General features: G+C 40.1%; 1 protein-coding gene across 4 annotated transcripts in view; it reads left to right on the top strand.

Moving 5' to 3' along the window:
• The first annotated feature begins 73 nt into the window (after positions 1-73).
• NYAP2 (neuronal tyrosine-phosphorylated phosphoinositide-3-kinase adaptor 2) overlaps positions 74-15764 on the top strand; it is a 133208-nt gene continuing 117517 nt past the window's right edge. The window contains exons 1-3 of one of the 4 annotated variants that reach the window (XM_068200913.1): positions 74-1714; positions 1956-2451; positions 9021-9263. In XM_068200913.1, coding sequence (XP_068057014.1) covers positions 9058-9263 — 206 coding nt within the window. In that variant the 5' untranslated portion in view covers positions 74-1714; positions 1956-2451; positions 9021-9057. Of the gene's footprint in view, positions 2452-9020; positions 9264-13504; positions 13530-15764 lie in introns of those variants that run through there. The other 3 variants (XM_068200912.1, XM_068200911.1, XM_068200914.1) reach the window with 3 other exon arrangements.

Genomic DNA, 15764 nt, shown 5'->3' with positions numbered 1-15764 from the left:
CTGATAAAAATTAAAAAGTTTCCCAATTACCATATGGCCACAGCTGCTCTTAAGGTATCCTCCAAGGAAGGAAAAAATCAGAGCTGGGGGCTAGCCTCTGGGCTAGTGAAGGAACTCTCTTCACAGGACTGCCTCCAGTTCTACACTGTAGGTACTTCCCTTCCAGATCTTTTTCCTTAACACAAAGTAACATACTCCATATCTTCAAACCGTGTTCTTCTGGCTTTGTAACCCTTCCTTTTGAAATGGTCTCTTGGGGATGTCATAAGGAAATTTCACTGCCGTTTCATGGGGTTGCAAGAGGTGTGCTGGGATGTGCACTATTATTACAGTGAAATGCATGAAATGAATTACCAGTGAATGAGAGACAGTTTTAGCATCAGGCTTTCTTCAGGCTGTGGTTCCAATGCATGAAGGTGGTCACTGTGTTTTTCAATGTGTCTAGTTGGCTATCTTGACTGCTGCTGAATGTGGGGTAGTGTTGATACTCCAGTTGTGGGGTAGTAAATCTGCAAGAAGTTCTCCTGTGCTCTGAAGGTGAGGTCTTATTTGTGTACCAGCACAGCTTTTCATGTGAACATGCATTACTTTGAAAGGATTTAATTCCATGACCATATTTTCTGTTATTAGCTGTAGGAATAAATTCCACTGTTACTGTAACATCAGAATCAAGATTTATACTAGAGAAAAATGTGCCTGTACCTTAAGAAATAAGAAAGAACGAAATGTCATTTGACAATGGGGTAATGCAATCTGTGCACATTCAGCCATCACTCCGTTCCCTGGCTTTGGTGCAGGGAGTGAATGCTCTTGCTTTGTGTCCAGGCTGCAGGTTTGGGGGAGAGAAAGCAAAACTGCACATACTCTGCAAGGAGGAGCTATAACACAGATTGATCCGGTTCAGAAGAAAGGAAATGTTTTCTTCCAAATCATTACACAAATTCTGGATGAGCATAAAACTGTGCAGTTTCACCCTGAATGCTTTTCAAACAGAATGCTTATTTCCAGAGTGTGCATGTCAATATAAGGCAAACGGCATAAATGTCACGCTCAGTCTGTCCGAGCTGCGTAGTTTTGTTCCCGTGCAATGGGAGCAGGTGGTGAGAGGTTGTTTTGATGGGCTGAGAAGCTCCTCCCCTCCTTCCCCAAGCAGCATTCTCATCTGCGTCAGCAGTAATTGTGTGCCTTGCACTGCTTTTCAGTGAGGGTGAGTGCAAAAGATACATCAATGTGAGGTATCAAACTGAGGCTTAGGTGTTGCTTTTAAGTGGCTGCTCATTTCCTTGACCTATAATATGGGCTAAAGGTTAACTTACACATTCTCCGTGGAAGAACAATTTCTCCTTTTTTTGGGGAAGGGAGAAGGAGGGGGAAAGGGCGTTGTTTCATATTCTTTCCTACCTATAGACTCCATGTGATGTACAGTGCTGCTCATGCAGATTCCCCCCTCTCCCCCGCACTGGATTATTTGCTAATCAGACTTCAGTGCAGTGGCGATAAGGGCGAGACTGTTGCCTAGCTAGGAGGCAGTGCCGGCGCCCGAGCCTCGGAGCCAGGAGCGACGCCGCTGCCGCGCCGGCTCCCGGCGCGCCCCCGCTCCGGCGTGCCGCGTGTCCATGGGCCCGGCGCGGCGGAGCTGTCCGAGGTGCTAGGATGCTGGTTGCAGCCGGATTGCAGCGGGAGAGGAGCCCCACAGTCCTGCTGGCACCCGAAGGTAGGCTTGCTCTTTGTTTGAGAATCCCTGATTAATCAGCAGCAGCATCCACGGACCCGGGCAGCTGGAGAGAGCAAGCCTGCGTGTAGTCACGGGGGAGAGACAGAGACGATGCCACGAGCCAGACTGTTTCAGACCTTCTGTAAGTGGCGATGACCAAGCAAGCATCTTTCCTGCTGCAAGAAGCCATTTGGATAGGATATTTGCTGTTCCTTATATTCCTTTCTTTTTGTCTTCACAGAACATATTCAAATGAGGCACCTTAGAAATCTCTGTGTTAGTGCATATGATGGTGCTGTAATCATCTGTGTTGTAAAGTGGGTAAAAATCATCCAGTTTCTTCTCTGCTGGACCTCAACGCAGGGTGTTGTTTATACCCTCCCATTATCCGTACCCTCTCCTCTCTGAATGTGGATTTAAAGAAGCAAGCACCTGTCTTTTCTTTCCACTTCATTTTTAAAAGCCAAACTTTCCATGCTGTTTTAATTGTATGTTAAGAAGATCTGTAACATAACACATTGACTTATAGTGATGTCGAATTCTACAATCTGGGCAATTCTGCCAACAAGATTTAATGCACTTTAACGGAAGAAAAAACTGAGCCTAACTGAAAATCTGTTTCTTATGGTGCTGAAATATCCCTTCCGACTGCACTGAGATAACCACAGGAAAGGGCTTTTACAGGCAAAAGTCACCTTGATTATTGCACTTAGTGGTCCCCGTGGACTTGAATTTTGGTACGTACTTGTTTTAATACATCATATGAGCATGCTAATAAAATATGTTGCTAATTAGAATGAAAAAAATAACATTACAAAATGAAATAATGAGTTGTCAGAATGCATAGTGACGAGGTTGCATGTATTTTTAGAAGGTATTAATCAAGCCATTGCTAAATTAAAAGCTGAAGTCTATTTGACTGTTTTTGTGTACTTCACATGTTGCTTGTGCTTGTAATAAAGACATTTGGCAGCTGATTTTTTTGTTGTTTGTAAAAAGCATTGTTAAATAATTAAAACCATTCTTTTGTATTTTCTGATGAATTAATTGAAATAATTTCTAACATCTATGATAGTCACTTATCAGACCCACTGCACCATTAATATTTTACAGCATCTTAACATGATGCTGGTGGTAGTGAAATCTCCATTTCATTTTCTTAAAGAGGAGGAAAAAAATAAGTCCATCAGCAAGAAGCTCGTGATTTCTTCTGAGTCCAAATGCACTCCTATTTGCATAGACAATGTGTGTATGTCTGTTGTGTGGTTTTTATTTCTTGCTGTTATTTATAAGTTGTCTGCATAATAATGGGATGATAAAAAGTCATAATTGCACTTTAGTGCTGGCCATTCTGAATCCAGGTTTGCAATTGTCCAGCACCCACACGTTTAGGAGGAAGCCTTATTTTCCTCTGGAAATAAAAGTGATGAAAGTGTTGCTGTACTGCAAAGTAAACAACAGCTTTTTACATCCTGGAGTCATAGAGGAGTCATTGTTAGCAAAGACCTTTTTCCTTTTGAAAAGGCACTGGCAAGGGGACCAAAATTCAAGGCCTAGGCTTTTTTTTAGTTCTTAAAACTATAGGCTTTCTACTGTGAAGGGTAGGATGTCTGTAGAAATTGACTATTCCTTTAAACCAATGCAGTAGCAATTTCAGTCTACTGAAGGAGACACTTTTAACCTCTTTAAGTGAAGGGCTCAGCACTACTTAGCTTTAGTGATTTCACCCAGGTGCTAGAGCTCATGCTGTGCAATACAATGAGCACCAGGTATATAATCTGAGATCCCAGCCAGAATATAAAGTGTATTTTGTACTTCCAAATGACAGTAGTGATTCCTGGGTTGTTTTTCTTTAAATAGCTGCATATATAGTTGTCAAGTGATATGTAGTAGGAAAGTTGCAGCTGATTTCAGAAGGTCTTTCCCCTTTGACATCATAATTTCCAGCATCACTGTATGTGGAAACAGAAATGTCATTTTATTGTTAAGAATGAGCAGGGAATGCAACTCTGAAAGGCATTTCTTAGCAACTTGTCTCATCACATTCACTTGTTTGGGTATTTCAAATATCACTTGATATAAGGCACAGTTATGATTGGAGACAGAGTTCTGCAAAGTAGTCTCTAGTATATTTTTTCCTCACTAATTTTTTCTTGATTCACTGAAAGTTTTGGGGTTTTTTTTTTACACCCAATACCATTAGGTCCTTATTAGTGCTGCTGTGGTCAGCAGTTTGTGAAAATTGGATATGGCTGGCCTGTCTGCTTTTATTCTTGTAAGAAGCTAGAATACAACAGCTCAAACTCGAGGGTTGAATGGCTGGTTATCCCTGTTTGTGCAGAATCCTTCTGATATAATGAATTTAATGGAGGGAATTAAAAGGTAAGGAGAAAGCAGATGTTCTTTCAAAGAGAGGAGGCAGGGAAGCAGGCAGTACTAGAGAGGTGTGTAGTAGGCCTTTATATATTTGAGATTGGACTCTGGACTTTGGGCAAGCCCACACTTTTTTTCCATGGTCTCTTCTCCTATGCTAAAATTAAAAAAAAAAAATCCCTCTGGTTTGGAAGAAGGCAATCAGTGCCTTTGTCATTACTTCAAAAAGCTCCTTCAGTTTAATGTCAGCATTGCCAATTTTCAATGCAGCACAGCTGCAGCTTATGGCTGTCAAGCAAGCTGAAAAGCCACTGATATTTTGGGGATCCTGATGTGAATAAGAGAGAATGGCATGTCAGGATCTTCACGTGTAGCATTGCTTGGATACAGTGATATTCGGTTGATTACTCATATTCTGAAATCAATATTTTTGCACACTGATCATATGAAAAGGAGGTGGTTTGATCCAAAATGCTGTATGTATGGCATCAAAGCAAAGGGTTAGATTAGAAGTAAGGTATGCAAGCATCCTGTGAAACACAATGCACTCTGCTCTCACAGAAATTGTATCTGGATCAATACAATGATCTTGAATTTAGTTATGCAAATATTTTTAGGCAAACCAGGAAGGCGACTGCTTGCCCTTGCCAGTAAACCAGATGCATTGGCAGGCAAGGGAAAAAAAAAAAAAAATCTTTCTTGCTTTACTCCTCCCATGCTGACAGCTGAATGCACGAGCCATGCCAGTGTGAGCTCTGGTCTGGGGGTACCTGAAGGGGCAGGTGTCAGTGAGCAAGATGGGTGTGATTGTGGCTTTTTCTCAGTGAGGTTTCACAGTGTTAGTTTTTAAGAAGCAAAGTGTACGTGATGGAGAAGTCCTTCTTTGTGTTCTTATGCTCAGATGGATTTTCAAAGATGTTCAGTGAACAGTCAGAAGCAAGTTCCTCCAAACAATTTTTGTTGACTTCTCAGTATGTTAGCTTCAGTAGCTAAATTCCAAGGCTTTTCCTCTGCCCTTCTGTCTCCTTTTGTTCCTTCACAATGAGGAGGGGAAAAGAAAGGAGTGTCTAAAGAATTTCTCAAGTGGTGCAACTGCCAGTTATAATTTTACAGGACTGCTTGATTTCAGTAAACAAAATGCACTGAAAGCAGCTTGATTGCAAATACATAGGTGACTGCATATAGTCCTGGTTAGTGGCTAACAAAATCCCTGACTGCAGTGTGCATGTTAGGGATACCAGGATCTTGGGGCCTCAGCTTACATGACTTATTTAGCAATTTGCATTTGCACAGTTTTAATCAAATATGAATGTACTCAAACATTGCTTGTGCCTGTATCAGCCTTGGCAAATGGCTAGGAATTGGTGTCTGAGTTTACCAGTCATCAGAACCTTTGCTCATGAGGTTGATCAGTGCTGTCCAGCCATTTTCCAAGGAGGGGAACAGGCAGGCACTGCATGGGACTCCAGGGGCCCTGTGTGTTGATTGCAGCCTGTTGTAGCTATTGAGCACAGTTATTAAGGTAACATATTCTCTGAAGTGGAATTAATACCTGTAAGTAAAATTGGTCCTGGTGTGCTGCCCAAGGAATACTAAGACTGTAAAAATGTTTACAGTAATTAATTAAGCTTTTTGCACCTGCTGTTTACATTTTTAATCCCTGTTTAAGTATAGCATGCACAACTGTTCACTATTAGTAAATGCAGTGAGACTGTAAAATACCAAATACACGGGAGGTACAAGGGGTTTGAATCAGAAGCTGTTTGCACAGAGGTTTTTTGGAGTTAGTGCCATAAGAACAGGTTCAAGGTTCTGAAGTAGCTGTGTGTATTGAGCTACCCCCAGGAGTACCCCAAACTGAATTTGGTGTCACAAGCATGTAAGGATCAAGAGTCACAGGAGGAGTTCAGTAGCTACAGTTGCTCAATACTGCTGTGGGACTGGGGCCCTGTTAGGACAAAGAATGGATCTTGATTTATTCAGTAAATAGTAAAGTTTTGCATGTGCTTAGTAATAAAAAACATCAGTAGCAAACCAGAATATAAAGTCTCCTCAGTTTATGAAGCAGAATAAGGGCTTTTTATTTAATTCTTTTGCAATTGGAATGACTTCATCCTCCTGTTTAAAAAATAAACATCACATCACAAGGAGATTCAGCATATCCTTAAGTGTCAGCTCATTTCTGAGCTCCAAAAATAAAGGAAAAAATGAGGGAAGGAAATGCAGTATAGTCATGAAAGACAATGTAAAGTATATCATGTGTCTTGGGAAAAAATGGATGAGAACTGCATTTATTGAAACCCTGTTGAAATTATCTTCAGTGTAAAATTTCCTATTATATTTCAGGAGTAAACCATGGTCACTGAAGAAATCAATGACAATACTGCCATTCAGGTCACTAGGGTGAGATTTCTCTGCTGTGCGGGTTTATTTGAATTTAATTCAGAATATGCTGAAACAAGATTTTACTAGAAATCACAAATGAAATACACAATAAAATAACCATCTAGTGGGAAACGGCCCAGACTTTAACCATCAAAAAGAAGATATCATTTGAGGAGTTTAGAGAAAGGGGAGTTAGAGCTGTCTTTGCTGTTAGCATTGCTTTTAATCTTGTAACTTTCATGCTGTAGAGACTCAGGAAGGGGCTTTGATATCTGGCCTTATTTTTTTTGATCACCAAGGTTAGGAATTAGTCAAAAATGATGTCTGCTAAAGAATCATAACATTCATAGAGTCTCTTCAGCTCACTGCCAGCTTTCCAACGTCTTTCTGTGCAGACAGTGTGCTACTTAGGGTGAACATATAGAATGGCTGGATGCATATTGCAGCCCAGCAGAGTTCTAGCCAGCTCCAGTGTCAGAGCTGTGTGAAATGGCATGCAGGCACATTGGGCTGCACTAAGACGTCCTTCACTGGTTTTACCCTGCAGGGATTAGTAGGAGATGCTTATACCCATGCTTGAATATGCTTAAAGATCACTTCACTGACCCTCAACATCAGCCTTATTTTCATGTTCAGGCTTAGTTGATAGAAAAGGTTGTTCTTGGAAGGCAGGAGAGATAATAGAAGACCTTTGCACCCTCTGAGTCTTCATGATTTTAGCAGTTGTGTTACCATTGTACAAAAATAATTTTGATATGCAGGCACGAGAGAAAAAGGGGAAATTGTCAGTGTGCTTTTAAAGTATTTAGTGCCCAAAACTAGCTGCTCGTGCCACTGTCACTTCAAAAGTTCCCCCCAAACAAAACGGGGGAAAAACATTCAAGGGCAGATATATTTCTCTGCTCTTTTAATCCCTTGCATTTTTAGAGTCAGGGCCCAGATCTGAAGGCCCAGGGTGGATTTCTAGAATCTTTAAGGTCATATTTATTTCTTTATTTCTAACCAGTGTCAACCTAGGGCAGAATTTTATTTCTCCAGCTCTGTAATAAATATAGAGATATATGTTAGATATGTTAGAAATATGTTTATATATAACATATATATGATAGAGGTATATGTTATTTATATTAGAAATAAAACATTACACTAAGAAGTAGGGGAAATATTTTTTCACTGGTTCCACAGGAACCCTGCCCCCAAAATCTGTGTGCAGACAGGACTCTTATTGCCTATTCAATAAGATCCTTTCTAGTTGTAGTGTTGGCATGTTCTGAGGCTGATTCCGAGAAGTCGCGCCATCCTTCTTCAGGGAAGGGAGGAATGCTGGAGCAGTGAATAAGCAAACGTGCCTTAGAGAGCTGAGTTCAGCTGCCAGCTCTGCCAGCAAGTCACTCAGAGACTCCTGCATCAACTCCCTGCCTGGGGGATGAGGGCGTCTCATGGGGCTGTGTGCAGGTAATGCCACTCAAGCTTGTAGTGCTTCTGGACCTTACAATAATCAGTATTTAAAACAAGGTGGAGCTGTCCTATTTTTTAAGCTTCTATTTTGCTAGTTTAATAAGTTTAATCCAGTCCTATCCAGCACAGACTTTAGAGAGAGACAGTCTATCTTTTGAAATTCTACCTTGCCTTTAGTCTCCTGTAGCATTTACTGATGTGTCTATACACCAGAGCTCTTGCAACTCCCAGGAGTTCTGCTGATGAATGGAAAATATTTGGGACCTTTCTGTAGAGTTTTTAGGCTGCCTGCCACAGACCCAGGAATGACCCAGGGGTCTAAGTGTGTCTGCTCCAAGGTGCTTAGCTGGAGGTGCTGTAAACCCCAGTGTCTGTAATGCCTCTGGAATACAGATTCCTGGAGACTTCAAGGGTCTGTTCTGAAGGTCCCAGCTCAGCTGGGCATTCTTGTCCATTCTTGGAGCTTCAAGCTAGCAAGATGTTAGGCAACAGATGACCAGGGCTTATGGGCTCATATCACATTAGTAAGAAATACAGGAAAATATTTCATAATATTTCTTTCTAAATTTTGAGCCTGAAGAAAGCTTTTAAGTTTTTAGTTTCAAAAAATGGAACAACACTTTTCACTTGAACTTTAGAATATCCTGCAGGTATTAGGAACTTTGTCTGTTAGTCAGAACAGGAATATTTTTTCTGGTAATCTGCTCTGTTACAGCCTTATCTAAACTGTAAAAGGGACCTGTCATCCTGTGATGGGAGCCTTCTCAGTTCAATTCACACTGAGATTCAGGATGGCAATGTTTATGCAACTGATGGGAAATCGGAAGGGGTGGGAGGACATGTTTTTGGGATTTAAACAGTGTAATTTTTTGGATCTGCATTGCCTGGAAGAAGAGGCTCTTGGTTTTGTCTCCTCTTGTCTTGAGTAATGTTCTGTGTTCTGAATTGCTTTGTTTATTATCCTTTAAATGGGAAAGTCTGAAAAATTGTCTCTTATGGAGATGTTAATTACAACTGACATGATCTTGCTGTCATAAACCATAAGCTATTTTCCTACTGATTAAGGTATTATGTGTTTTTCAACCTGCAGGAAACGTTGCTTTCCTTTGTTCATTATCTCCTGCAAGATGATGAGTTCTAATCAGGAGGAGGTCACTTTGGGCGCTTTTCTCCAGTATATTGAAGATATGGGGATGAAGGCCTATGATGGCTTGGTTATACAGAATGCATCAGACATTGCTCGAGAGAATGATCGCATGAGGAATGAAACAAACCTGGCTTACTTGAAAGAAAAGAGTGAAAAACGCCGAAAACAAGAAGAAGCAATAAAACGGTAAATATTTTGATAAAAAGATGAGTGGTTTGGTACAGTAAGGAAAAGCAAGGGATTCAGATGTGGTAAATATGTGTAGAGCAGTTGATTTCTAAGCAGCTTGCTGGCAAAAGCAGTACAGACCATTGGCCTCTGTCAGGCCTCTAACATGTGTGGTTTACATTGTGTAGACATAGTTTGAGCATGTGTGGCATCTTGAGCAGGTGAGATTTGTAAGAAAAAGTTTGGGTGTTTGGAATAGATGCAGATCTAGTGACAAATGGGTTGTCATCCTCTTAGTGCTTTTAGATGAACAGTTTATATTTTGTGCAAAAATGTATTTGTGTGTGAGCAGGATAGGGACAGTCTCACAGGTCAAAATAGGCTCTTCTTGAGCTGATGTTTTAAATCTGGTAAATTTTCAAGGCTTTCTAATTGGTGTCAGGTTTTGGTTTTTTTTTAAGCATCTATTATTTACATTTTCCTTTCAATTCTGTGATCTCTGAAGTCAGTAACAATATTGCAATCACTTACAGGAAAATGGATCAAGCCCCTGATGGGCAGAACCCTATAACAGCTCTTCTTGAACAATTCCATTGATTTTAATTGACAGTTAATGAGAGGAGCACTTACATGACCTGGCTGCTTGTGCCAATGGATATCAATGAAATCTCTGCAGCCTCTTGGAGAGGAAAAAAAGGTTGAAAGGAATATATATTAATATTTATTGCATAAATATTTGCCAGTACAAAAAATTGATTTTTCTTGAGGTGAAGGTAAAATTCTGTAACAGAGGTAAATCCTCCATCTAAATTCTTAAGTTTTATATGTGAATGGATGGCTTGAGCATAAACTTGATAGAAGGTCCTTTGAATTTTTTCCCCCAGCATGAATCTTCTGTATTTCCGTTTAAGTGATTAAATTTTATGCTATGTCTTGGGTACTGTACACCCAGGTATAACAGACATGCTGTGCTGTGAACATTCGAGCAACGCCTCAGTAGTCTGATAATTTTTGATGGAACATTAAAAGGAAAAGAGCAACACACACAGTTTGAGAGAGGTGAGAGATGAAGGAATTTAAAGCAAAAATATGGCTGCTTTATGTTCCAGGGAGTGGAACTATTTGGATTGTAAGAAATTTCATTGGAGTGATAAGAATAATGTGAAATTAAGGTGAATACAGCTAATTAGGCTGTACTCTGGCTAATCTGCTTGCATGTACTTTCATAAGTGTGACCATAAAGGTTACTAAGTACCAGAACAGATTTTATTATGAATAGGTTTCTTGGGACATGAGAGAGTAACTTGTGGACCTACCTTGTTCTTTATAGTCCTCTAGCCAAGCTTCTCTACCTCATTTGAATAGTAGCGACAGTATTTCCTACAATGTGGTTGGTTTGTGTGGTTTTGTTCATTGATCCTGGCAGAGTGATTTGATGAAGAGCTCTGGATAAGTACAGATGATTTAGGGCTGAGCCAAACCATGAAATTCTTGCCCACACTCAACTGAGATCAATGAGAACAGAATATTTATTCTCAGTCACAGAGCCAGAAGACAGGAGGACCAGCAACACAGTGGGCTTATTAGAGGAACAGCATGTATTTGTATGTGGTTTGGAGATAACATTTCCTCAATACAGTGCTCTTCTGTGGGAAACTATGTTTGCAGTGATCCCCTCTGATCCCTCCCTGTAGGCACACAGTTTGTGGTGATTGGGAGTGGGGCTGTGGGAGCCTCATCCCCAGTGGGCACAGCTGTGAGGAGCAGGTGAGCAGCACTGACAGCAATGAGCCATGGAGTGCCCAGGTGCACTGACCAACCTCCAAGGGAACAGAGGGCACACAGGTGCCATGCATCAACATGAGGGGATAAAAGGCTGGGCTGAAGAACAACAAGGGCAGATGCTTGTCGCCTTCTGAAGTGGTATGGTGTTACTCTGTATGGGCAGAAGCCTGAAGCCTTCTGGTGTGGTAAGGTGCTATTTGGTATGGTCAAATGCCTAAAGCTTTCTGAAATTGTGTGGTGATACTCTGTGTGTGGTGGCCATCTCGACTGGGGCATGTGCTGTGGCACCTCCCCACTTGGCTTGTCTCAATAACACTGAGGGAGGAACAATATGTGCCTGAGGAAACAATGTAGGAAAACAGCTCAGGAAATTGTGAAAAGCGCTTTCTTTAAGTATTTTTTGCTTTCTCCCATGTAAACTTAGGTAAAAAAATATTTGAGGTCAACCTTTGGTGGGAAAAAAACTAAAAGCAATGGCAGACCAAGGGAAAATACTTGATTTGACTAAAGGAAATGTGATGTCTGAAGTCACTTAGGCTGATTGCAATTGAGTAACCTCCAGAGATTCATCCAAGACTGTGTTGTCTATTGTAATGCAGCAGTCAGGAAAGGTAAAGTAGGATCATTGATTTCTTCTTTGTTCTGTCCTGTATTCTTTATGTCTTTACCTTATCTTGGTGGGTATTTATATTATCCCTAATTCCTGGGAGCGTGGCCTAGATAGCAAGTGGTGCACATGTGCAGTGGTAACTGCCACCAGTCTGCAGACTCCCAATAGCTGAAAACAATCTCCTTAACAACAAGGGAGTCATCCCCTGCCAATAACTGCAGGTAGATTTTTGAGGAGGAGAGGGGGTTCCCACAAATACTCTTCTTTTGCATGTGAGAATCAAAATAAAAGCTGCCAGAAATCTTTGGCACCTACAGATAATTACCTGCTAGTCCAATTATTGAATTATTTAGAAGCTATTCAATTTTAGTGTTCAGATGGCCTCTATTAGAAGAAGGCTGTTTGTGTATATTAACAAGATAATAATGAGTAATATATTGTCTAATGAAGTGGTGGTATTCACACACAACATTATTTAGAAGCAGCTGTTATTTACCTAAATCATCTCATAACTATGCTGAGTGACTTAAATTCATTGAAATTCATTAGTCTGAGCAGTTTGGAAACAAGATCTGAAAACTGACCTAAAAAAAATGATTGTACATTTTGCTTTCCAAAGGATACATTAGGCTGTGTTTCTTCAGTAGCACTGATGTACCTTTGGTGTGGTTGCTGTCTCATGGTGTCTGGTTCTGATGGGTTAATTGTGGGGAAAAATGTATGGATCCATTGTACATTGTGGGAGATAAACACAGTGTATTGGATTGGGAAAAATAAATGCAACTAGTCTTTGTCTAATCTTGCTGGGCTGAGTCAGCTGATCTGATCTGAATTTCTGACCTAATTTTAGTATGGTTCTTAGCGCTCATGCGGAGAAAATAAGGTTAATGTGCTGATTAGTAGCTGAGAGTGAGGCACAATAAATACATATGTATATAGGACCTAATGTATAGATTATTTTTCTTCAATTTTTATTCATCTAGTCTCATTACATGATCATTGTCTATTCAGGGACCTGTGTCCCGATTAAGAGAAGGTACTGCCATGTTGCCCACAGAGCCTATAAATTGCAAATAAAGTTATGGAGCAGTATCATATTCACTGGCATGTACATTGTATCATATTCACATGGGATGTACATTTGCCATGATACAATATCAGCTGTGGGCAGCATTTCTGGGAACAGAAGGTAGATTTGCCTCTGCTATTGTGGGTGCCAGGAAAAAGGTGAGTATTTGGAGTTTATATAGGGCATCTGTTGGAATTAGCAATTGCTTTCTGACCCATCCATAACTGAAATGCACATATTTAGATGCTTTTTTTATTGTTTTGTGTGGATACTTCACCAGTGTTTTCCCTTCTTAATTGCACAAATATAAAAGCTTGGGAAGAAACAAATGATTAACGCTCCTCCTCTGAAGGCTCAAACATGTTGCATAAAACAGAGTGCATGCTTTCTAAGGTCTGGCTTCTATTTTTTGTGCATCATTCAAGTTATTGTCAGGAAAGTCATTATCACTTGTAACACTGTGAAGATGTGACTACTCTACTGTAAAGCTGGTGCTATCAGTGGGCATGAATTTCTGCCTGCCAAATCCTGGACTTAGTCATCAAAATATTTATTTCTAATGGTTTCCCTTACTTGTAGTTCCTTCCCAGGACCTAAATGGCTCTATGGAAAGCCTTGCTTGTGCTTGTATCCAGACAGATGCTGTCAAGAGGAGGAGCTTTTAGAGCACTGTTGTGTGCTAAAGCTAGCAGAAATGGGCCAGCCAGCCAGTGGCAGAGTTAAGCTCTTGTAGTAAAGAAGGAATTGTAATGAACAGCTGTCAACATAACCTCTCCTTTCTTTGGCAAACCAAGTACTGAAGACTAACCCATCAGCAAAAGTAAGATCATATTCTTCTCTTGCCTTTTTTTTTTTAAATGGTCATAGAAGTAATTGAATTCAGGTATTATCTTTGTGTAGCTTCCTGTCATTCCTATCCTTAGTTTCCCTCGTGAACAAAATGTAAATTATGTGTCCTTTACCTAAAAGTTGTGTTATCAAGCATGAGTGACAGCAAGAAAATATAAAAAGATTTCTATGCATGGAATTATTCACTGCCAAAAGCTTGTTCAGCTGAGAAAATGTGAGTAATCTTGGACTATATGGACATGTTGAAGAGTTTTTACCAAAATATTTTTACCAGAATAAAAAATAGCCTAAAATAATTTCATTATGAACTCAATTTTTATAATTTTGTCTCGAAATCAGAATACTTTAGGTGAAAGTATTTTTTTTCTGAACAACTATCTGCAGTTGAGATTCTGTGTAGTAAACTGCACCTTTCTAAATTTGCAGAAGTAATTATGCTTGCTAAATTGCAGTATGCTTACAGTCAGACCTAAAAAAGAATGGTGAAGGAAGTACATGGTGTGAGCTTCAGCTGAAATACCTGTAAACACATTATTGAGATATTATACATTACAAACTTGTTAACCCATTGTTTTTGGCTTGATGTGTTGATATAAATTGTGGAGGTTTTTTGTTTTTTGGGGGTTTTTTTGGTTTTCATTTGGATTTTTGTTTGGCTTTGTTTGTTTTGGGGCTCTTCTGCTTGTTTTTGTTTTTAATCTAAATCTAAGTTCACTTGGTGGATGCCAGTTTTGGATATGAGGTCAGTGGTACATGCTCCTTTGATCAAAATGTTTGTGCTGTGAGGAAGCTTAACTGGGGCACTGTTGTTTTCTTTATCTTCCTCCTGGACATGTTGCATGCTCATTTCATCCTAGATTAAGTTATTGCTCTGATACCACTGTTATGGTGGAAATGGCTGATGAGGTGTGATGGAGACTAATTTTTTTATGATTTCAAAACCTTTTTCTCATGAAAATATCCGGGGGTGTCTTTTGTAATTGGCTTCATGTAGAAAGGGTAGCACTGGTAGGTTTTTTTTTCATCAAGAGTAAGAGAAATGGTTATGCAGTGAGTGACCTCCAAATGTATTTTTGTTGCTTTTATAAGTAAACAGATGTGATGATCTAGCCAACAAATCCTCCCTTCCAAATGCTCATATCCATATGGCTGCCTGTATTATTGCCACACAAAATAAACAACAGACACAATGCAAACTATTTTATATTGCTATTGCTGTTCTGAGATGTTTTATTTTAGAACAGTCATGTGATTAATGTCATTTAAAATTTACCATAGAGGCTGATATCCAGCCTCACAATCCAAAAACCCAAAGAAATAAAGCAGAAGTCATTTTCAGTTTGCTATCTAAATCTTGATGTTATTTATAAAAACTCTTCTCTTTTAGGGCTTCTGCCTACAACTTTTACTTCTCATGGAGTTTACATGGTCTCTTTCCCTTCATTGTTCCACAAATTGCTCAGACCTACACCAATCCACTATGTAGTTGGGTGCATTTTTTTCTCTCAGGATTCATTTTCTCTTTTTAAAAGCACTTTAGGAGTATGGGGTCATAGAGAGCCCAGAAGGCTTCTAAAGGGGTTCCAGGCCCCTATTCTTGTTAAAACCCAGTGGATGTGTCTTGAAGCTCTTGGTACTCATGGGACTACCTGACCACCTGTGTCAGTGGGTGAGCTGGCCTGGCTCCAAGCCCATCCGGGTGTGATCTCCCATCCCAGCTCCAGGCTGGAGCTGCTGGGCACTGAGTCACCTGGAGGTGTGCTGTGCCTCCGGACACAGCCCTTGGCACGCTGCTGCTGAGAGAGCCTGGGGGCTCCATGGATCTTCATCAGCAGTTTGTAGCCATTTGTTCCCACTCCGCTTCTATTTCCAGTCTCTTCTCTCACTGTCATTTGATTACTCTTCAGCTACAGGATGTAGTTAAAATTATCCTGCATTTCCTCTAAAAAATTATCCTGCATTTCCTCCCCAAAAGCCCTCTCAGCAAGAGAGATGCATGTAGAGCTGTAGAAATAGAGATATTTTGCATGATCCTGTAGAGTTCTGGTGGTCCATTATATGGAATCAAAGGTTTGCATTTGTTTGGAAAATGTCTTCAAGTATGTTACAAAATTGCAAAGAATAGAGTAGAATTTAATTAAAGCTGTTGTTATGAAGACTGGATAAAAAATAAGGAAGACTGTTCTCAAGCAAGCCCAGATGAAGT

The sequence above is a fragment of the Anomalospiza imberbis genome, chromosome 10 (assembly GCF_031753505.1).
Source record: "Anomalospiza imberbis isolate Cuckoo-Finch-1a 21T00152 chromosome 10, ASM3175350v1, whole genome shotgun sequence".
Lineage (NCBI taxonomy): Eukaryota > Metazoa > Chordata > Aves > Passeriformes > Viduidae > Anomalospiza > Anomalospiza imberbis.
This window is presented reverse-complemented; position numbering and strand designations above follow the sequence as displayed.